The 23,442-nt window shown below is 40.0% G+C and overlaps 1 protein-coding gene across 3 annotated transcripts in view; it reads left to right on the top strand.

The window, feature by feature from the left end:
- The window catches only part of Phlpp (PH domain leucine-rich repeat protein phosphatase), an 88,657-nt gene that overhangs the window by 49,942 nt on the left and 15,273 nt on the right, over positions 1-23,442 (top strand). For all 3 annotated transcript variants that reach the window (XM_019047163.2, XM_019047164.2, XM_072300076.1), the window contains 7 exons: positions 831-968; positions 11,761-11,914; positions 13,148-13,208; positions 17,152-17,409; positions 19,115-19,300; positions 19,850-20,012; positions 22,818-22,948. In XM_019047163.2, coding sequence (XP_018902708.2) covers positions 831-968; positions 11,761-11,914; positions 13,148-13,208; positions 17,152-17,409; positions 19,115-19,300; positions 19,850-20,012; positions 22,818-22,948 — 1,091 coding nt within the window. The remainder of the gene's footprint in view (positions 1-830; positions 969-11,760; positions 11,915-13,147; positions 13,209-17,151; positions 17,410-19,114; positions 19,301-19,849; positions 20,013-22,817; positions 22,949-23,442) is intronic.

Raw genomic sequence — 23,442 nt, 5'->3', positions numbered from 1 at the left:
ACAGGGATTCGACACGACCTGGTAGAAAATTGAGAGGGAGCAACAATCATCAACCTTTTTTCGGCTGTTGACCTATCTACTAGATGGATGATGAGCTTCGAGTGACGTAATGAGCCAAACTCACTTGCCAAACTTCGGTATGTTTGCGAGACGAAATACCCGCAGCATGCTGTTCAACACCCATCTAGTGGGTAAGTCAACGCTTGAATGTTGGAGTCCCGAAAGTTTAAGTTTTCACCATTGCCAAGATGACAATGAAGGGTTCCTGCTTGTCCGTGCACCAGCCTCTCGTGATTGTTAAAAGTCGCATTATGGATGAAAGAATTCCATGTTTTGAGCTTCGCCCCCTATTTGTCAAATCACTCTGTCTATCAATCTATCTATCTATATACTCTATTTATCTATCTATCTATCTACCTATCTATCTATATATCATTTATCTATCTATCTATCTATCTATCTATCTATCTATCTATCTATTTATATATCTATCATTGATTGTGCAGTCAACGCATTTATATTCGACCATTCTATGATAATTTAAAAAGAAAAAGAAAAGAAAAAAACACTATTCAAATGACACTTGAAAATGGCAATATTTGTCACCATCAGGGGAAAGAGTTTACTCACGGGGCGACAACACCGGATCGCACAAACACGTGCTGGAAACCATCTGTACGAGGTCCGCAGATGCGCGATCACAAACTCCACCTAAATTTTCGTTGACAGTTATCACATATCGCACCTCATAGTGCTATCGATATCCCATTGTTTTCTCCATATATCTAATGCAATTTGTATTTTTGTGGTTTCTGTGTGTGAAATCGTAGAGCATGCCAGAGAATGGAACGTCAAACCACGACAAGGAACAGAACACCGATCCTGAGCACGTTAACGTGAATCATTTGACTCAGGTGTTTTTGAGGGCCAACCAGCTCAAGGGGAACATCATACTAGGAAATTATGGAGTAAGTTCAGCATTCATTTCTCCTATCAAGCTCTCATTTATGTCTTGCTAACCGCATATTCGCATTGTTTTCATACGTGACCTCACACACTTGGTACACTGTTTTAAGTACAATTGCCGGAAATTTGCAACCGAAAGTTTTCAAATCTTTAAAATTTCTTGTATTTTTCCAATTACGGCTATTTATTTTTCACGGCTTTTACGGAGTAAAATCAAACGCGTCTCAAAAAAGGCTGGTGGCTCGGTCTGACAATAATTAAAATCAATATTTGTTCAGTTTCTAATAAAATTAGACACTTACGAGGGGGTCTGCCCCCTGACCGCTTTGCGGTTCAACTCCCCCTTGCGCTTCGCGCTTCAGGCGTTATACGTAACGCGTTACTCTTATGATTTTATTGTATAATTCGTCAAATGATCGTGCTTCCAAAATATGGCATCTTAAGATAAGAAGAAAATCGTGATTACTCATATTCCATCAATAGCATGCTAGTGATAAGTTTTCAAAATCCATAATCTTCCCTTTTAAGTTCTCTAGATGGCTACGGTCATATATCGATGGCTAAAGAGCGATACCACGTATCTCCATTGCGGTGCTTCAAAATCTCTGCTCCTATTTTATTTTTTTGAAGAAAAACAAGTCACATACATAGTTTAAAATGTCTACGGAATATTCTGCTAATAGAGAAGAAAAATCAATGAAGTTTTCGAGAAATTAAGTTGACCGCTTTTCCAAAGAAAAAATAAAGTATGACAGGAAGTCTGTGACGTCGTAAGAGGAGGTAAGTGGTTTCGCACTTTGGAAATCGATACTGTGCCCGTATTCGAAACTGTTCCTTCAAAGAACTCGATTTTTGTATGACACACTGTTAATGACGATTCATTGACCCTATAGCTACAATTACATTATGAGTTTAAACAGTCTGAAAAGTTCGTTGCTGACTCTAATCTTACTTTGATTTGATATCAGTGGAGAAGGGGCGGTTTGAATGGAAGTTTTCGATTGTGTACTTTTCTTCACCATAACTTATCGAATAGTTTAAAAAAGTGTAAACAATTTTTACACTTATATATTCTATACTCCATGATATTCATGCCACGTGAAAAATGAACACCACGTTCTTCATCGAGAGCTAGATTGCTAGGAGCAATTTAATGAGACGACCGAAAAACTCTAGAGAACTCTATGCTATGATTTTGGAGTAGTATAGTATATGGCATCTTCAAGAGAATGGGCATTGTTTTTCGGATATTACTTGGATTTTATCAGTTAGAATCCTCCGTCAGAAAACTGTGAGTGCAAATTAGATATTAGTCAAAACTGTTGTAAGAAGTGGCTGTAGATTATGTTCGCATACGTTCAATCCGCAGGTTAAAGCAGAAAAGCGAAAACAAAAAACCCAGGTTGGATCTACTCCGAGAAAATTTTTTATAATTTTTATATTTTGTTCAATATTTTTTGAAAAATGTGGGTTGGCTTCTTCTTACTACGTTAGTCGCTCGTAATGAGGTACAGAAAAAAGGATCAAACCCGGTTATACACGAGGAAGTCTCTCGGAGGATAAAAAATAATAATTATTCTGGAAGCAAAATACGTTGAAAAGTAACCTCAAATGACTTAATGGTGGTTTAAGGCATTGTTTCCGGGGAGAATTTCATCAAAGAAAACTTTTGGAGGCTGATCCGACGGAGGGAGGATTGGAAAGTTAGTTAATTAAATCATCTCAGCCTCCTCTTTAAATCACTTCATAATGCGCCTACTAAGCCCACTCTCCTTTGGCTTTTTTAATACGCGTTTGTCAAGCCTGAATCTCATGTCCCGGGTGTTCATGACTTATTTTGAACATCTTTGAGACGGAATATTTAAAAGTCTGCATGTCCTTCAAACATCCGAGGATTTTAAAATTTCTGCAAGTACACGTGATTTCATGCGCAAACGTTGAATAATTTTTTTCAGATATTTCAGTGAAGTTCGTTCCCAATTCGATCTAGATCATCTGAGATTTTCAAAGAAAAATATTCATATCATTCTTCAACGATATGTACTTATTTGAGAGACATTTGGCAACATTCAAGTGTTTATACGGCGTTTCTCCCTAGCATGTCTGTCAGTTCTTCGATAATTTCACAAGTGTAAGTAGTAGCTGCACAAGATACGTAGGAACATCCAGAATACAGCCAATCGGTGAATGCAACTTAATTAACTTCGATGTGGGGTTGGGTTGCATCACCAAATTTGAAGGCGAACTAATAGCGATTTTTCTCTAAGCGATGATGCGACTAGGCTCGTTGCGGTGTTCCGTCCATCACGTTTTCCGTCGTTCGTCATCCATATCCCGCGATAAAGGAGGATTGTACTTGATGAAAGAAAACTATCAGGCTCGGACTGGCCATAAGGCCAATCTGCCATTGGCAGATACGCCCCCTTTGCGCGCCGAAAACGCGCCCCTCTTACAGATAGCAAAATAAGAAGAAAAAAAATTACGACCGAGAATATGTGAGAAAAATTTCTTAAATGAACGGAAGAAGAGAGAGTTAGGAGTAAAGAAAGGTGCTTTAACGCATGATAGTGGTGAACAGAGGTCCAAGAACTACTTTCTGAAGCGTAAACAATTTTCTGTGAAATTTTCACCTTCTTCTTGACATACAGGCGCTTTATCATCCCCTCCTTCATTCGCTATGTGTAACTCCCTTAGAAGCGATGGTCGGTTCGATTTTTAGACATACGCATCCTTTATAGACCTCTTAAGAGACCTTTAAACATATTTCCTCCTTTTCAAATGACTATTGATTTGGACATACCATAGCATAGCTCGGGCAAACTTAACCTTAATTTATCTCGAAATTCAAAAATAAGAGACATCTAAAATGTAAACGCGATACAACTATTCGCGCAAGATGGATGTCCACATTGCATATGAAAAATGTAAGACGCGATGCCGTGAGTCGTGAACTCGCAATGCTCTGCTCTAGTTTGAAGCAACATTACAAATAAGACAAACGCAAACAAACACAATATGGAAATAAAGCGAGGGAAAGGATGCGCGTTAACGACGGCGCAGAGATACAACTATTCGTACTTGATGGACGTCCGTGCTGCATCTGAAAAATTGAAGGCGCGATGACGCGAACCGTGAGCTCTCAATGCTCTGCTTTATGCTGTCAATGAAGCGTCGCTCTGATTCGGGAGAAAAGTTAAAAAAGGCCTGAAGACATCTCTCCTACCTTCGGCTGTATTACTCACGTAGTGCTTGAAGCACCATTACGAATAAGACAAACGCAAACAAACACAATATGGAAAAAAGCGAGGGAAAGGATGCGTGTTTACGACGGCGCAGAGATACACTATTCGTACTGATGGACGTCCGTGCTGCATCTGAAAAATTGAAGGCGCGATGACGCGAAGCGTGAGCTCTCAATGCTGTGCTTCACGTTCAATTTTGCAATTTTTACTCCGTGCGATCAATAAACTTTGAACCTGAAAATAGCGTAAACTTGTGCTGATTTGCCAAAATTTTCTGAACCCCTCTCCACGTAGGGAATGCCCTACTAGGAAATATCACATTACGCCCTTTAACCAGCCAAGGGTCTACGCCCTCAGATGCGAGCCAGTCCGACCCTGAAAACTATGCTGCCTTGCTATGGATAAACGTAACGTCGTATAAACATTCGAATATTGCTAAATGTCTTTCAATGAAATACTATTTTTTTAGGAAAACTATGTATATTTTTCCTCGAAAGTCCTGAGACTTGCGCTTAGATCAAATACACTTGATTTAGATCAAATTGCAAACTGATCAAAAACATGACAAAAGATCAATCAACTTGATGCCTTGAAACTCTGCGAATTTTTCTAGAGTATAAAGAGAATTTGAAGGAGACTTAATGAAAATTCAATTCCAAATCAGAATGTGGATTAATTTTCTGTCGAAAACATGAAAGATAATAATAAATTAGACAACATCTGATGTGCTTAATCTCATTCTGGTCAAATCCATCTAAACATGAATTTCAACCACGAAAACACGATGATACGACCAGACTCATTGACATGCTGACAGTTCGGATCCTCTATAAAGGCAGATTCGCTACTTCCCATTCCTGCGTTATTATCCTCACACTTGCATATAGGCACATTGTGAGAGGGGGGGGGGAGCACAATGGCCGCCTCCAAAGACCAATAACCGAGCGAGTCGTGCGAATCAAAGCGACAGGTGGTCCGGTGCAAGGAGGAAATCAAAAGCCTCTCACAAAGCATCATCCGCGGTGCGGGGGTAATTCATCGGGGGGCACCCGCGCACAGTGGATCGAGTTAATAGGAGAGATTGGACAAAATTTGGAAACTTTAAAAGCTTAAAACTCTATTCATACAAAATTTTGAGGTTCTAAAGGTGGTTTCATTGATTTTCTCGTGAAATTTTCTTCCATAAGCACCCCTCGAACTTTGAAATATGACGAAATAAACATCAAAATTTGCAGTTTTAGTCAAAAAGTTCATGTCCAACCTCTCTAATGGAGATGTTGCATGTGTGAGGAATTTGCGATTTGACAATTGATTCTTATGTAAAAGTTCGTGAGAAACACGATGGTGCCACTGGTTTTCTCTGAATCATCTCCCAAGCTCAAAAAAAGCTCTCAAATTGAGGCCAAAATGGAGGGGATATCCCATCCTACCTTCCTGAGAGTCCACCTCTACATCAAACAAACTCTCCATGCAAAGATAGGGAGCAAATACATTAACAGGGACCATGTCATTTGGGACTCCAAACGAAAGAGCAGCCCTGCAATGTATTTGCTCCCTATCTTTGCATGAAGATTTGTTTGAGAGGTGGACTCTCAGGTAGGCGGGATATCCCTCCATTTTGGCCTCAACTTGAGAGCTTTTTTTGAGCTTAGGAGTTGATTTCAGAAAAAACCAGTAGCCCCATTGTTTTCTCGCGAACTTTTACATGAGAATCAACAGCAAATCGCATATCTCACACATGCAACATCTCCATTGACTCGATCCACTGTGCGGCACCTCGATGAGGCGCTACATTCCCGACGACGTTATGTAAATCGTGCTCATCACCTCGGCTGAGCGCCGGCTTTTCGTGTGAGCGCGCCCCAGGCCCAGGCGTCAGTCCCGCGCGGTTCGCCCCTCGATACCAGTGCGCAGGTCCCCCGAGGAGGTCCCCGGGTTTGCCCCGCGGGGATTTTTTACGCCGTCATGAAGCGTGCCTTTGATTTATGAAACGCGTCCAGTTGATCAAACCGTATCGGCATATTTGATCCGTCCTCGCTGAGTTTCCTGGCAACGAGACACGCGAGCGTGAAGGACCATCAATTTTCAGCTTTCCGCCCAAGTTGTAACCCCTTCCCCGCCGCCCTCCTCGCGGAGTCCATCCGCGTCAACCCTGTCTGGTGGGGTGGGGAAGGAGGCGCGCCGCTTTTTTCACCCCGTGCCGGCTCCTGTGACAATTCAATTACGCCCGAAATAATTCCTGTTTGTGCTATGTGACCATTAATAGCTCGTCCGTTTGCGTCCCTGAACGATCTCATCGGCTATTTTTACATCGCTGAATTGAAAGTATTTCGCGGAAAGCATTTGAATCTTCTGCGAATCTACTACGGAACAAATACTATGTCAGCAATATCTCAGCTTGGGTGCACCCGTCACACACAATAACACGGAACAAAATGGATTGCTGATTTGACGATAAAATTCTTAAAAAATATGTCCGACATGTTTTAAATGTACGCTTTACAATAAGAGAAAAGCTAATTTAACCAAGAGGGTGGTTCAGTTGGCATTTCTTTATTGTAAACTCTACATTGAAACAAGTCGGAAAATTTTTTCGACTACAACATTGTTAAGTTTGTAGTATCATTTTTTTTTTCGCGGTGAACAATTGAGTTAGAAAAAACTATTAATGCCTGAACGATCTCATCGTCCCATTCTGCTTTAACCTCGCTGAATGTAAATTCTTTCGAAGAAATCATTTGAATGTTTCATCAATTACTAAGAAGCTAGGACAGTTATTAATATCTCAGTGTGATTGCAAACATTCAAAAATAACTCTCTCGGGGCAAGATAACTATCTCAGTTCTGGGGGTGTTTCCTGAGAAAGGCTACCTCAATTTATGAAGTACGCAATGAGAATTAGTATGCAGCCTTTGTGAGCATTATTTTCTCGTAGTAATAATACAAAATTAAACGCTGCCGCAGCCGATAGGGGAGAACACGAGATAAAAGAGCCTAGAGCATAATTTATTCTTTTCCTTACTTTTCACTATGAGGTAAGGGCAGAGAAACGCATATTACTTGTCCTCTCATAACTTTTATACAGCTCGGAATTCTCTCTCTCCCAAAGGAAATTCCATCTAACCCCAGCACGTGCAACTTTTCCGTAGTCTCATCACTGACATTTTCAATTACTGTTTTCGTAGGAGTTTTTTTTTTTTTTTTTTTTTTTTGTTTCAATTATCTGTCGCTTTACTTTCGGCACAGAGAAGGCGAGGCCATTTAATTTTCATCTCATAACGCTCGTCATTGCAGACACGAAACACCTGTTCGAAGATAACCTTGAAATGAATTCGAAATAACTCAATTTTACTACTCTCTCAGGCAATGGCAACTTTCCTGAATACTTCCTGAAAAGTCATCATATGAAAACTTGATGAACTAAAACTGTATAAATTTTTGAAAATCGTGTCATTTCTCTTCCTAATAAAAGCTACCCATAAAACCTAATTACATGTTTGGACACATCCACTTGCGTTAGGTTTACGGGCACACATGAGGCACTGGTACATTTTGAGAGCATTTATAGAAATTAAGCATCTAAGTGTTTCAGTACAGCAGAAATCTGAGTAAATTCGTAAGTTGAGTCGCCTTCAATTAAAAATATAGGCAACATGGGCTCCCAGGAGCAACAATAGTTGCATCCGTGCGGAAAGGGCGCACTACCATCAGCCACCCATAGCGTGGTATTTTTGTACCGCTGCTGTGCCGTGAAGGACTGAAGGTATATAGCCAACTTGTGTTCTTCCTCTTAAACGGACTAAGAGGCTATTTTCTTCGAAATATTTTCATTCTCCTTCCCCAATATTAACATCATTTCTATACAACAGTCTCGCGTAGATTTTTGACCCAACAATAATTTCCGTAGCATTGCGCCCATTGAATTCGCCTTTAAGTACACGTCATGAACGTAAATGACGAAAAAGTTTTTGGCCACTATAAAAGCTCAAGATTTCATTAAACCAACACTAAATTTTGTTAAGAGTATCTGCACCTAAAATAAGTATAAATTGATTTGAACTTTTAAAAATGGCATTATCAAAATTCAAACATTCGGTAAGGCAAATCATCGAAATTTCCGAACATGACCCTGTTCCCCTCAAATAAAGTTTACAAACTGAAATGTGCCCAATAGAAAAGTATGGTCACAAATGGGAGCTGGAGGGTTATTTTAATTTAATATTTTATATTTTTGTTTCCTGGCCAAGGAGGGGGTAGAAACCACCGAAATACGTCCCAGGCATTCTGTTTGTTTGTAGCCTTGGTATTCCAGTTTCTTGTGTTTTGTTTGGTCACATTATTCAGGTTGTTTTTACGCATCATTTTTACGAGAAAAGTACGTTAAAAATTGTCAGTTTTTTTAAGGTTACAATACCAGTACATCTCTTTTTTGTACTTTTCATCGCGCTCTCGGTAAAATAATCTATTCACTTCAAGCCGAGCCGCGAAAATTAAACGTGCAGATGGCGTCTGCACTGTTATGGAGGAAGATGTGTGGGCGACGGAGCGCTAGATTTTAAGCTTTTCTTGCACCATATAATCCGTGGAAATCTAAGGGAAGGAGGCTTCCGACATCGCCATCTGCTACCTGCGAACGGCCTTGCGCTCAGAGAAAAGCCAAGCATTTGTTTTTCTTCGACTCGTTGCAGCATAGACAATTCCGAGCCGGAGAAAGCTTATAAACAGAGCAGAGGTGCTACAACGTCGTAAAGTCGGAAAATTTCCACGTTATATTTGCACAAAATCGAAGGATTCCTCGTTCGACTCGGCAACTTTGGTAAACAGACAGGAGCAAAAGAGTGGGTATTAGCAGATCTGGGCTCCGTTTTTATAGTTTTTTACGACGCTTAACGATCCCATTTCAGTCACAGCTGCTCGTGGATGGCTTATTGTGGGAACGTAGCGATTGATATATACTTTCTGAGTGGTTTTCAGGAATAATTAATTCGGTAATAGACGGTCACTACCTTGGGTAGTTTTCTCATTTTACAACTGGATTGTTAGAAGATAGGCCGAGTAATATGCTATCATGATAATGGAGCCGGCGTGAGACTGAATTAAACCCACTAATAATTCTAGTTTTTAAGATACGAGTGAATGCATACGTGAATCTGATAATTGGACCGATTTGTTCACTTATTTAAACTTCAAGACTATCATTTTATAAAAACTTAATTATTCATTTTTTTTAAAAAAAAAAAAAAGAAAGCAAGTAATATAGTAGCACCAGTATACGCTTATTTTAAAGCGGTGCCAGTGCCTTAGCAACTGCGGCCATTAACGTTTTTGTAGTTAGATTACAGGGTTTGTCACAAAAAAGGAACTCATTTATAATAAAATCAATAAAAATAGTGATTGGTCTAATTTAACTTTCTCTAAACCTCGGTTCTTCAACTGTCTCTTTAGGCCCTTTTTTAGATTTTTTTCTCGTTTTTCGCAAGCAACGAGACTACACGTTGTGGTACGTTATTTACCCATGTATACGCGATACGCACTCCTTTTTTCTCAAGAAAAAGGAGTATGCAGAAGGGGAGCTACTTTTGTGTATGCTAATTTCAGACACTTAACACCTGCTGTTGATTTCTCCCCATGCATGGGGGCTTTATGCATATGTTTGTGCACTTTGGTGTATTTTTTGATGAGATACAATTATTTCTGCTATTCTTTCCTGTCTCTCTTCGACAGCGCCGCCGTGCTAAGGAAGCACGCCGAATGAGCCCTCAAAGGTTGCCTTATTTCATTCAGTAAAAAACGAATTTACTGGAAACATTTGTGAATATTTTTCTTTAAATTTTTCAGACAATATTTTAGCAATTTGATCTAAAATATCTGAAAATTTCAATGAAAAATATGCATAACTTTTCTCAAAAATACATCGACGGTGTAAGTCGGCAATCACACAACTCGGTTTGCGACGTCGTAGACTTCCTATCATACTTTATTTTATAAACGGAAAACTACTCAACAGCAATTCTTCAAAACTGCCGTGATTTTTCTTCTCTGTGAGAAAAAAATTCTGCAAAAACTTCAAGGAATGATGTCAATCTGTTCTCCTTTAAAAAATAACACAGAGTCGGAGATTTTCCGACGCCGCAAACGAGTCGTGTGATTGCCAACTCACACCGTCGACATGTTGTATTCGGAGAAATTTGGCAACTCTCGAATGTTCATATGACGTTTTTCCTCAGTACGGCAGAGTTGAGTTGGATTACATTTTGCAATAAGGAACCACTATCTATGACCCATTTCAGAAACATCATACATGCCATTGCTTTCCCTATGCAGATATGTGCTTTTATGGGAGATCCATAGATAGTGGCTCCTTATTGCAAAATGTAATCCAGTTATCATCCTTTTTTCGGGGCTCCTTAGCCAATCCAAGTTGGGTGACTGCTTCGATGATATGACATGAGATTCGTTCACCCGCCAGTCATCCATCATGCCTGTGTTGTGCGAAGAGTGTCGCTGAGCAAGACACTCCGAGTGAGAAATCTGCCGAGTGGCATCGTGTCGAAATCGATACCTAGCGCCGTGCCCGTCAAAACACGCAAAAAGCAATACCTCCGCTTCGCCGATGAAATTACGAGTCCCCGGGCCGTTTTCCCACCGCCCGCTCACCGCCACCGCCGCCGCCGCCCGTCATTAAAACGCTATCGGGAAGTTGTGCGAGGTTACAAACGGATTTTCCCGCGACCCACGAGAAATTGCGTTTTCTCCCGGAAAATCTTCGGCGTTTTCGGGGTCAATGTGGCGTTTTCCGGACAATTTTATGAGGTAAATATTGCGCCAGCAAGTTATTGCAATGGTCGTTAAAATATCTGAAATTGACTCGAGACAAAAGGCGGATATTTGCGCTTACTACGTACACGGATTCCCGAGAATCTAGGTCTCGCCGTCGTACATTTGAGGACGCTTTTAAGCTAAAAAAAAGTCGCTTTGGTTTCAATTTTTTATTCCGTCATTGCAGTTTAAACATTTTTTTTTATATAAAAAGATTGGAAAGTGTGAAAGGGGGAGATGAGAACATTATATCTCACTCTCTTTTTCATTGCTTGCATAGGACTCAAATACGTCAAAATTCTGTTGATTTGGAGGGAAAATATTTAAACTCGGACAACTCGTATCCAATTTTCAATGTGTCCTGATTAGATATTCTTTCTACGGATTACACTTTTTAAAGTCGGCGAAAATAATATTCTGTGCGATAAAAAGTTTCTAGACTGAACAAATCATTGATTATTATTGGTTATAAAAAAATAAAGTTAACAAATCCATATTTGTTTACGAGATTTTCATTGTACTCTGTGACGACAGTTCGAATATCGTAGGAAAAAATCAATCAATTCTGCCTAAAATCTTCAAGAAATATTTTGCCCCCAAAATTGACCTTAAAAAAGTATACTCTGAATACTGATAAAAGTATACTGATGTGAAAGAAGTAAGTACTATTATGTTTTTTTTTTAAACTAGAGATTCGTTTTTTCACCAAGTTGTTCTTCTTTTCCTGTTACAGAATTTAACTCAACTAGATGTCAGTGAAAATGCCATAGAATGTCTCGATCTGAGTGCGTTAGATAAGCTAGAAAATATTCAGTGCTCGAAGAATATTCTAAAAAATTTAGCAATCAATGGGAGGAATTTGGTCTCTTTAATTGCCGGAAACAATCGTAAGTTATCGTCCTGTAAAATAAAAACTATTTTTTGTTGCAAGATTCTTTAATAAATCAAAAACCTCAATTACAAAAAAAATTCGGTTAATGCAGAGGAACTTACCAAATTTCAGTTGAACATGAAATGAGGGAAGAGCAAATACCTTTGCGAAATTTCAAAGGCATGTATAATTAAAATTTCACGTCCACGATCAAGTTTTGGAAACGAAGATTTGCTCCTCCTACCCCTGATTACCCTCTCATCATTTGGACCTCATTTTTACAAGAAGGACTGCTATTTCTACCTCATTTCAGGAACAACGCATGCACCATAAGTTTTTCTATGCAAATAGGTGTTTTTACAGATGAGCCCGGAATAGTAGCTCCCTATTTCAAAATTCAGTCCATTTAATCAAGCGCATTGTTATTAACACAGAAAAATTACTCGACTGCCACTCTATAAGCCCATGTGTTTCATTCAGCCAATGTATTCTATGGCCATTGTGCGAAACCACGTATCTTCATTTGCGACTGTGTAGACTTCCTGTCATACTTCACTTTTTCTTCGAAAAATAGTCAACGTAATTTCTCGAAAACATATTTGGTTTTTCCTCTATGTACGCAAAATATTCTATCGAATTTTAAAGCTATAAAGTTAGCTTGTTTCTTCTTGAAAAATAAAATAGGATCGGACATTCTAAAACACCGCGATCAAGATACACGGTTTCGCCTTTTAGCCATCGATTTGCCTTTTGAAAAATTTTAAGATCATAAAAAAGTTTCCTCGCCCACAAAATTTCTCAGCGATAGGTTTTTTAAGTACCTTCAACATGTATGGATTGCACGGTTCTTATGAGTGTAGGTGCCGCATCTGGCAAAACGCATCCACTCCTCGATCCACGCTTCTCTGCCCGCCTGAAGGGTGAACAGAAGCATTCCCCCGCTGAAAGAGAAACGAGTCAGGGTCAGGGCTGAAGCATTGTCGCAAGGTAGTACTGAAAACTCAGCACTTTTCCTCCATTTAAACCCATGTAAAATATCCACACTTTATTGCACAATTTGGCATTCTTGGGCTGAAAAAAGACCGGCTTTGTGGCCGCATCCTGTGCTGCGAGGGTTGCATACGTCTCGCTGTCGGTTTTTACCTCTCACCTTATTTTATCCGTCTACATTACTCGGCGCACCTCGGGCTGTCGCCGCGCCCGTCAACATCCCTTGTTTTATTGACACGTTTCCCTCTTTGTTCCCCAGGGTTGCGCCGGCTCACAGTCACGAATAGACCCACCAAGCTCCAGCACTTAGATGTATCCTAGTAAGTATCTTTCTCGTCCTTCAAAGTCATTAACCCTTCATTTCAAAAAAGCTTGAGAGGAGGCATACAAAATTGAGCTTTGCGGCAAAAAAAATAATGATGCACTGGAAAAAAAACACATTGGATCTAGAGTCTAGACTCTTAAAAACATCGACAAGAAAAAGTACCCTTGATTCAATCAGAATCTAGTTTAAATCAAGAACCAAGCCTCTTAATTTGAGGGGATTTCGTTTTGATTCCAGCAAAAATCCGATTGAATCAAGAGTATTTTTTCTTGTCAATGTTTTCAAGAGTCTGGACTCTAGATCCAATGTGCGAAGATGCACGGTCGATTGGACTGCATTTGGAAATTCAGAACTAAAATTACTTGCTCATACATAGAAAACCCCCATCTACGTAGAGATACTGAAGAAATTATCCGAAGCGATCGCATTTACCCGCTAATATACATGCTGCTTCACTGTTCACTTTCCACAACTATTCGGCCTCCGCGGCCACGCTGGGAAGTATCATTTCCAAATGAAGGCGGTTCTTATGCGTCGACTCTCTTCATCATATCATTATCTTAAGCAACCAAGTTACTCGCTAATGTACGTGCTGCTGTTGATTGAGTTTTCAAATGGTGCGATTATTCAGACTATTACACAGATTTTAGGGGATAATCCAAGATGGGTTATAGGACATTTTATCAAGGATTCTTTGTCAGCGCACCGGTTTTTTCCAGTAGTTTACGTCCACGCGTTTTTTCGGCAGAAGAGTTTTGGTCCGCGTACCAATTATTATTGAGACTCAAAATAAAATATTCTTGACGGTATACTCAGGAATTTTTCTGCCTAAATCGAGTCACTTTTTTCGCTAATGTTTGAAAGTTATGCGAAACTTTATTAAATACGGATGCTAGGACTTGATGAGTTTTAGGATTACCGCTATCTTTTTGTGCCGTAGCATCCTGATTTATTTTGCGGAGAACTCTGCGTATTCTTAATGTATACCCGTCATTCTTAATATGTTGGGGCGCCTTCAACATTGAATGATACTGTGCAACACCTCTGTTGTGGAATAGTTGCTTGAGGTGCCGCGCCTCTGCACGGCGAGCGGGCGGTCAGCGTGTAACGCGCATTGACGCCTGCAAACCTAAGTGGATACTTCAAACATTGCGCAATGCGTGAAGTATCCACTTAGGTTTGTAGGCGCCAGAGAGCCTCTCGCGCTGGCAGCACGCCAGCTCCGCTCTGTTTTGCTCTAATATTTGAACTCGCAGAGTCAGCGTTTTTCAACTCAGGATTTTGAAATGCTTGCACTCCCTGCATGAACTATTCTCATTTAAATTGATAAAAAAAAGACATGTATTAAAGAAAAATATATTCTGTATTTTGTAAATATTAAGGTGGTTCCATGTCAAATTTAACCGTGCTTCTTGAGAAATGGGACAAATTGACCAATAGGTAAATCTCCAAAAAGCGCATTGAAATTAGTCCAATGCTCAAATCTACTCACGGAGTTGCCGGACTTCCTGCTAGCAGGATGTTCGAATCGAACTCAGAAAAAAAGAGGTTGGGGTTTAGTCTCAACTTGGACATTTCCAGTCATGATTGCGGTAGTACCCCAATGTTACTAACCCAAATATTGCAGCACTATCCCCAACTTGTATTTCAGTACCACTAACATGAATTGGAAATGTCCATATCATCTAACAAATTCGAGTAGTACCTCAATTTATTGGATAACCCCTATCACTTTTTTTCCCGTGAAGAACACAAAAAACTAAATTTTTTCATAAAATGATTTATGCAATGTTTAATGTATCCACTTCACCCTACATTTAATTTTCATGAGGGAACACGTGTCATAGTGCCATTTTCTCACCTTAAGTGGTCCATTCTGCATGATAGGAAATCCTCCGAGATAACAACATTTAGTCCCTCTCAGGCGCGTATTTTAAAGAGGCGGAAAGCCACATCGGGAGGCGAGAGATTTTAGCCACAACTTTTGATTCAATCATCCTAGCCAGTGAAGCGAGGGCGCCGACGGAATGCCGAGCAACCTCGCATGACAGCTCCTCCCGATAGGAGCGTCCAATAAGGCGTGGGGCTGACAGACACGCATACATGATTCCCGTCTAACGTGGGTTCTTCCTATATTAGAATATTGGCGGAAGATGGATTTCCATCCCCTCTCATTTATACCTCCTTTCAGCTGCGCCTCTTTCATCCCCGATCCGATATTGATGCGGAAGCCTGTGAAAGGTCACTCACTTCCCAATCTCGTTCCGTCTGTCTGCGCACATGGTGCGGCCGTGGTCAGCCGAAATCGAATAAAGAAAGATTCGACGCTAGTTATCGAGCCGTGTTTGCCCGGAAATTCAAAGGCGAAACCGCTCCAGTAAGCGCGGGCTCTGTGTATTGAGGTCAACGTGCTACACATCTGTGTTTTTGTGCCATAAAGAGCATATGTGTATGCAGTTATGATTGAGGTTATGTCCTTCTTACCTAGCACGGTGGTACAGCTCTAGCGCCAACATCGTGTCTTTTGATATTTGCCAGAATATTGGCGTGTTCTCATCTTCCAGGAGCCGAAAGATCAAAGCCTTTCTGACTCACACGTTCCCTGAAAAGGGTCATTTATAAAAAGGGACAAGCACGGTGGTGAGTGGACGTCAGTTTTTCTGATAGTGTGCTCTTTTCCCTGCTCTCTCTTTCTGAAATTTCCCGGATATATCTTTTTCGCAAAAATCAGAAAAAGTTTAAACAATAATTGCTCCGATACATTCTTGTAACAAATTGAACTGTTTAGGTAAATACAGCTCTTGCATGTGTCAGGAATTCGCGATTGAAGTACTGATCCCTATGTAAGTTATCGCAAGAAACACGGTGATGCCACTGGTTGTCTCTGGAATCAACTCTAGCAAAGCTGAATAAAAGCTCTCAAAGTTGAGGCCGTAACGGAGGGTATATCCCACGCTACCATGAGAGTCCACCTCTATATCAAGTCAAACTCTCCATGCAAAGATAGGGAGTAAATACATTAGCAAAGTTGCCAGGATTTCAGTTTTAAAGTCCCCAAATAAAGTGGCAACCCTGTTAATGTATTCGCCCCCTATCTTTGCACAGAGAGTTTGTCCTGATATATAACTGTACTCTCAGGGTAGCGTGGGATATCGGATATCCCCTCCATTACAGTCTCAACTTTGAAAGCTTATTTTGAGTTTTGGAGTTGATCTCAGAGAAAAGCAGTGACACCATCGTGTTTCTTGCGAAATTTTACATAGAAATCAGTACTTAGATCGCAAATTCTTGGCACACGCAAGAGCTTTATTTTGCAACCTTGGTACCTATGTAGTTATGTTCTTTGGTCCGGGAAACAACGATATGACCGTAATTTCCATTATACATTTTTCAATAAGGAGCCACTATTTCTGGTCCATTTTAGAAGCAACATACATGCCATTGCCTAAGTAGCATATTTCAATGTAAAAGTTGCAACAAGTTGAAACAATGTTGGTATTAGTTGCAACAAAGTTGCAACTTTCGGTCAACTTTCGGTCGATAAGTGCCGATTTTCGGCGATCTTATCGGAAGACAAAGTTGCAACCTGCTAAGATTGCAAAAGTGCTGAACCAAAGTGTTTTGAAATCTAAAGATAGGCAACCAGCAATACTTTGAAGTTGAAACATGTTTCAACTTAATTGCAACTAGTTCCAACAATGATAGCTCCTTCGGGGGAGAGAGTAGGCAATCTGCACGTCAATCTATTGGTTGCAAGAATCAATCGATTTTGTTGCAAGTTGTTGCAACCTCTGCTACTTGGGTGGTTTCCCTTTGCAAATATGTGGTTTCATGGAAGAGCCAGAGATGGTGGTTCCTTACTGCAAAATGTAATCCATTTTTTGCTGAGTATACCCACCAAGACAACGAGATTGATCGAGATTTTTCTGTGTTCACAGTAACGAGCTGGACGAGCTGCCGGATTGGGTGGGCGACTGCCCGCACCTGGCGACCCTTTTCGCCTCGAACAATCGGCTCAGCTCGCTGCCCGCGTACCTCTTCTGCGGGGAGATGCGGAGTCTGGAGACTTTGCAGCTGAGCTTCAACCAGCTCACATCTTTGCCGGTTGTCGTGCGCGAGATCCCTCTCCAACAGCTTTTTCTCCAGAGCAACAGTATTACCGCGCTTCCGCAACACTTCTTCTCCGCTTCCTCCAGGTCCGCCCTCTTTCCTCGCCGTCTTGTCATGTTGCTTCATAAATTGAATGGTTTAGTTGCAGAAGGGAGTTTAGTTGCAAAAAAGATGCTTGATTGGGTTCCTCCTGGGAGGAGACGAAGGGGACGCCCTGTGAGAGGGTGGCGACAGGGAGTATTAAATGAAATGAGGGAGTGTCAACTCCCTGATGACCCGTGGGAAGACCGAGTTTTTGTCATGTTGCTTCATAAATTGAATGGTTTAGTTGCAGAAGGGAATTTAGTTGCAAAAAAGATGCTTGATTGGGTTCCTCCTGGGAGGAGACGAAGGGGACGCCCTGTGAGAGGGTGGCGACAGGGAGTATTAAATGAAATGAGGGAGTGTCAACTCCCTGATGACCTATGGGAAGACCGAGTTTTTTGGCGATTAGGCGTCGCACAGCGCCAAAGAGCGCTATAAAAGCGACTCATGTATGTATGTAGTTGCAGAAGGGCGTAACTGCCAATTTCCATCAATAGGTCAGTTGCGCTTGTCACAGAATCAAGTTTTGCGCTGAAAGCGCGATATCTTGGTCAAAATTGAACTTGGAAAGTTGCTGTTTGGACAGATCATATTAGTTTTAACTAATCTACAAGAATATATCAAAACACGATTCTGTGACAAGCGGAACTGACCTATCGAATTTCGACGGAATATCTTCTTTGAGGATGAACGCATCTTACCTCCAAGCGACCTTAACAAAATAATTGCTATTTAAACGTCTTTTTTAACATTTTAATGTTTGCTTTCGTGAAGAAAGGACGTTATATCGGTGCCACACTCTCAGTACAGAGTGTTTCCTCATTATATGAACTATGAATAGTGACACACGTTGTAATTGTTAATATTGTCATCTAACACGCATGCTACTTGACTGTCATGAAACTGCTGAAAATGTCAGCACTTAGGAGTTTAGTGGAGGAAATGTTTATCCGCCAAAATTTCAAAGTGTTTTTATTTCTTGTCCAATTCCTCCGCACCTCCTCGTGCGGCTGTAGTCTTATACCGGTGGGCATGCAGAACACCAAGTATTTTTATCGGACAGAAATATGAAGAATTGTTGAAGAAATTATTTTTTTTCAATGTTTTCTCGAAACATAAATCTTGGCGATTAAAATATTGACCTAACATCTTCCACGTGTCACTTCACTTGAAGGAACGTCATGGAAAGGATAAAAAATCATCCAAATGAAGTATGCGATATAATGAATAATTACCAGACAGGAAATGTAAAATCTAATAAAAAAAAAAAGATATTATTAACTTTGCCATGCCAAGTTCTATGGTGACGTTTCTTGCATATGCAATACTTCTTGGGACATACTAATAAAAGCACTTGGCGTTGGCAGCAGTGTCTGTGAAGATTACCTCGTGATGATGTATCCATGAGTTCTGATGGTCTGATTGTCAGAGCGATCATTGATCTCCGATCAGTTTTACATATTCACGTATGCATGCAGTACTCACGCTCACGGAATCTGCCCTCATTATGAGTCACGGAAATTATAACTCTCTTCCCTGTCCGTCGTTAACTAGACGAGTTATCTGCGCTAGTTAAGGATTTTCACTTTTATACTTATGGAGCTTACATAGCGAGCCTTACAGATTCATGGTTTTACCTCCAAACCTTATCACTTCTCCTTCTTCAAACGCATGTTTAAAGTTTGCTTTTTATTTTTCTGCTCACAGGTTAAGAGTTCTAAATGTGTCAAAAAATTGTTTGAAAGAATTGCCATTGTTCTCTGGAGAGAACTATGTTCTAGAAAGACTGTACCTCACATCAAACGCGTTGACAGATATCACGAGTTTGACTAACTGCATCAACCTCCGAACGATCCATGCTGCTTATAACGCAATATCGATTTTACCAGATTTGTAAGTGACCTTTCCAAATTTTAGAAAAAGAAAGAAAAATCTATTTCGACGAAAAATTGATGATTTAAAAATTAAAATGTTGTATCTTTTATTCATATCCAATAAATGGTTCACGATAAATCGTGTGGATGCCATCCTCAGTTGCTACAGAAACATATAGTATGCACATATACATCCACAACTTCACATCAAATTATGACTATTCACCAAGTCTGAAATTTCATTTTTATTTATTTATTTGTTTCTGAGGCTAGGTGATTTTCATATATTTTTAGCACTAAATGTCCACAAGAGCACCTTAGCTTCTCTCCATAATCCTCATTTTTAACGAGGTCATCCTGATTGGTTAAACGATACATCGCTTACTGCTTAATTAGAGATGTTCAACATCATATGAGCTTTGAAAAAGGGGTGAATCACACAGTCTGCAGCAAAATTGAGCTAAAGAAACAAATAATTTCTCGGAAAATATGATGGAAAATCTTTGCGGCCAAAGATAATTTTGGATTAATTTTTCATGTTATTTTCATATTTGTATCTTTCCCTTAGGTGCATCGTAGCATGGAGAGAGTTGGAAGAGCTGGTCATGTCTGGCAACAGCCTTTGTTCGTTACCTGAAAACTTGGGACAGCTGCCCCATCTTAGAATATTACGAGTTCACTCGAACTTTCTTACCTCATGCCCGAATTTCGCACAATCGAGATCACTCCGGGTACGTAATATTTTTACTAATTACCATCTTCCCATCGATGAATAGACGGAAGTATCAGCGCATTAAATTGTAAAGTTTCGATTTTTAGAAATAAGTAATCTTGCTTTTTCCTCCGAGTGATTTCCGAGTTTTCGTCGTTATTTCTTCCGAAGCAAAAAAAAAAAAAAAAACATCTCAAAAGAATAATAATAATGAAATCAAAGAATATCGTTTTTTATACTGTCTTTTTCTTGGTCTTCGACGTTTCATTCGATATTCCTAAACGTGAGGAGCCATAATGAGCTAAAGACAAATATAGCCGAGTGTTTTAATGCAGCAGTCAAATTCAAAAGGCTGCTCTGCCGTGATAAGAAAGAACGCCGTATGAACATCCGAGAGTTGCAAAATTTCCTTCTATAAAACGACTATTTTTGAGGAGAGTTATGCATATTCTTCCTTGAAATTTTCAGATATTTTAGAATAAATCTTGAACAAAATTGACTGAAAAATTTAGGGAAAAATAATCACAATGGACCACTGGACGAGGTACGAATTTAAGCATTCTGATACATGTTTCTTAACCAGAATTTCACGTAAAACACGATTCGCGCAACAAAAGCTACTGAAACCAACTCTTAACGAAGATATTAACGTTTTTATTTCACATTGGTTACGAGGAATTTGAGCTGCCCGCTCACAAGAAACTCAAAGCTCTACGTGAGTCAAATCGCGCACTACAACGGTTTCAGCGAGCTTCTCAATCGAGCAATGTTCATTTCCCACCATGTGTTTTTCAAACTATAAGTAATTTTCCATAGCTGAGCCAAAGCGTCAAGATTGAGGTTGCCAGATTTTTTTATCGCAGAGACGTTAATGATAACGTTTAGCGCACGATGTGAATCACGTAGAGCATTGAGTTTTCATGAGCGGGTGTTTTCAATTCACGTACCAAGAATCATTAAATATCGTCGGAAAGAGTTGATTTCGGTAATTTTTGTTGTGCGCATCGTGTTTTACGTGAAATTTAGGTGAGGAAACATGTATCAGAATGCTGAAATTCGTACCTTGTTCAGTGGTCCATCTTCTCAGTAAAGTCGGTTTTTATCGAAGGAAACTCGGCAACGTCTGAAGGCTCATATGGTGTTCTTCCTTAGAGCGGCAGTGCTGTCCTCCGCGAAGAGGGAGGAAAAAAGAGGGAACTTTTTGATGAAAAGGGTACCCGCATTGGAAAATTAAGAACGCTCACACGGGGACCGTGCGCTCGATTGGACGGAATCGAATAATGCATGAGAAGAAGGATGGTTTAGTACTTTTGTTTTCTCTCGTCCTTTTGTCTGTTTGAGTTACATTTGCCTCATTGTTCGTGAATTGCAAAGGCTGTCATTCCGGAACTCTCCTCGGAGCGAACGCGTTTCCTCCGCATCCACAGCTGTTTTAAGAGCTTTTTTTCCTCCCGGTCCTTTAACTTTCAAGGATAACTGACTCATCGGCGATCAAATTACGACTGGGTAGCTAATGGACCGGTCGTCAAGGTTTCAACGCCAGGTCTACATTACGCCTTATTTTATCTCGAAAGTTTTGAGATAGCAGGTTATGGATTGGGGTTTGAGAAAAGCCTCTCAATGAGAGTATTGACATTCCAATATTTTTACTCCCATTTTCATTTTTAACTCATCGACATTTATTTGGCCGGTTTGGAATTCGAATGAATGAACCAAGATTACCAGCGGGCCGATTATTGGAATTTAAACCAGCCCGATAAGACATCGAATAGCTATATATTGCATGGTTGAGATAGGGTTATATATCTTGTCGTATCGGGCTGACATATATTCTGACATTCAATAATCGGGCCAGTGAAACGCATCATGTCACATCAAGTAGTTTGAACTTGAGTTGAAATTCAAATTTCTCGTCAAAAAATGTCACCTGACACCGAGTTTCACAAAAATCTATCGAACAGGAGCCGAGAAATATTTTAGGCAACATCTACTATCTTGAATTTTCGAATTTTGAAAATTTGAGTTCAAATTTAAGTTTCTCGTCCAAAAACTGCCTCTGGTAACAAGTTTCACATAAATCAATCGAACAGGAGCCGCATATCGTAGGAGCATAATTATGAACGATGCCAGTCAATTTAAATACGTCAGAGCGCCTTCATTTTTGTTTGATACTGTGCAATACTTCTGTGGCCGAATAATTGCTTAGAGCGCCTTTCAACGGTGCCGCGTCGACTTAATGGCAGGAGATCATTAATATCCCTGGAATAACACTCTAACGCGTGCTCAATTGGACGTATTTCTGTCAAACGGAACTATGTGCATTATGACGTGAGCCCTGTTATGCATGCATGTATTCTTATGGGTCTCAGGACTCGTGGCTCAATGCACATAGTTCCGTTTGGTAGAAATGCTTCTAATTACACATTTCCTCATCACATAAAAGTGAGAAAATGTGCCCCCTCTTGACGTCATCTGGCGGTATTTCCCATTTAAACGCATGTATGTTAGCAGATTTGGTTATTTTGCCATATTTTCTCCAATAGTTGTTCAATTTAGAAACCAAGTATATCCTCATACTCAGTTTTCCCGGTAGTATCATTTTAAAGAATAATAGTCACCTGCAAATTCTCTATTTACAATTGAGCTCAAAACGTACGTTTTTTCTAAAATGCGACTTGGCGAATTTCTGTTGAAGTTGGTCCATATGATTACTGTGAAAACTGAAATTACTTATTTGAGTGGTGATATGCGCATGCTGTTTTCATTTTCATAATTTCCCCCTGACACGATTAAACTAATATTTCTGTTGTTTTACATTCTCCAGGTTTTAGATATATCTTACAATGAACTGAATAGAATCAACTTGAAGACTCTAATTCCACCACAGTTGCAATTTTTGGATTTATCTGGCAACAGCAGACTTCACGTCGATTTGAAGCAGTTTCAATCGTACCGGTATTGATTTTAATTTATTATATTATAATAAGGATATCAATTTTAATCTGATAATGTGCTCCGTACCCCGTCAATATCAATATTTAACATATAAACGGATTTAATATAATAGGATTAATCGGTTACTCAGTACTGGTTACTCCTAACGCAACGCCCGCTGTGCATTTTGCATATCCAGTCCATTGCAGGAGCAACCATCTTCGTTTGATTTCTCTCTGGAACTAACTATCGGAGGAAAATACAAGTTCTCTTCCGAAATGTTGATCTGTGCCGTGGTACCGTTTTTGAAGCGGAGAGCTGAGAAACACGCATATTTCGTACACGAATTGTGGAGTTATAGGAGTGTATTTCAGTCTTTCCCGGTGCGCTCAACGTGATTTTTGAACCATTTTCTCTATAGAACGATTTTTTCTCTTCCGTTTTCCCTCTAGGACCGCAACTCTTCTTTTTCTCTGGCTGAAGTTTGAAACAAGCCCATACAAGATGTCCAAAAG

The sequence above is a fragment of the Bemisia tabaci genome, chromosome 4 (genome assembly GCF_918797505.1).
Source record: "Bemisia tabaci chromosome 4, PGI_BMITA_v3".
Lineage (NCBI taxonomy): Eukaryota > Metazoa > Arthropoda > Insecta > Hemiptera > Aleyrodidae > Bemisia > Bemisia tabaci.
Note: the sequence above shows the minus strand (reverse complement) of the source record. Positions and strands in the feature narration are given on the sequence as shown.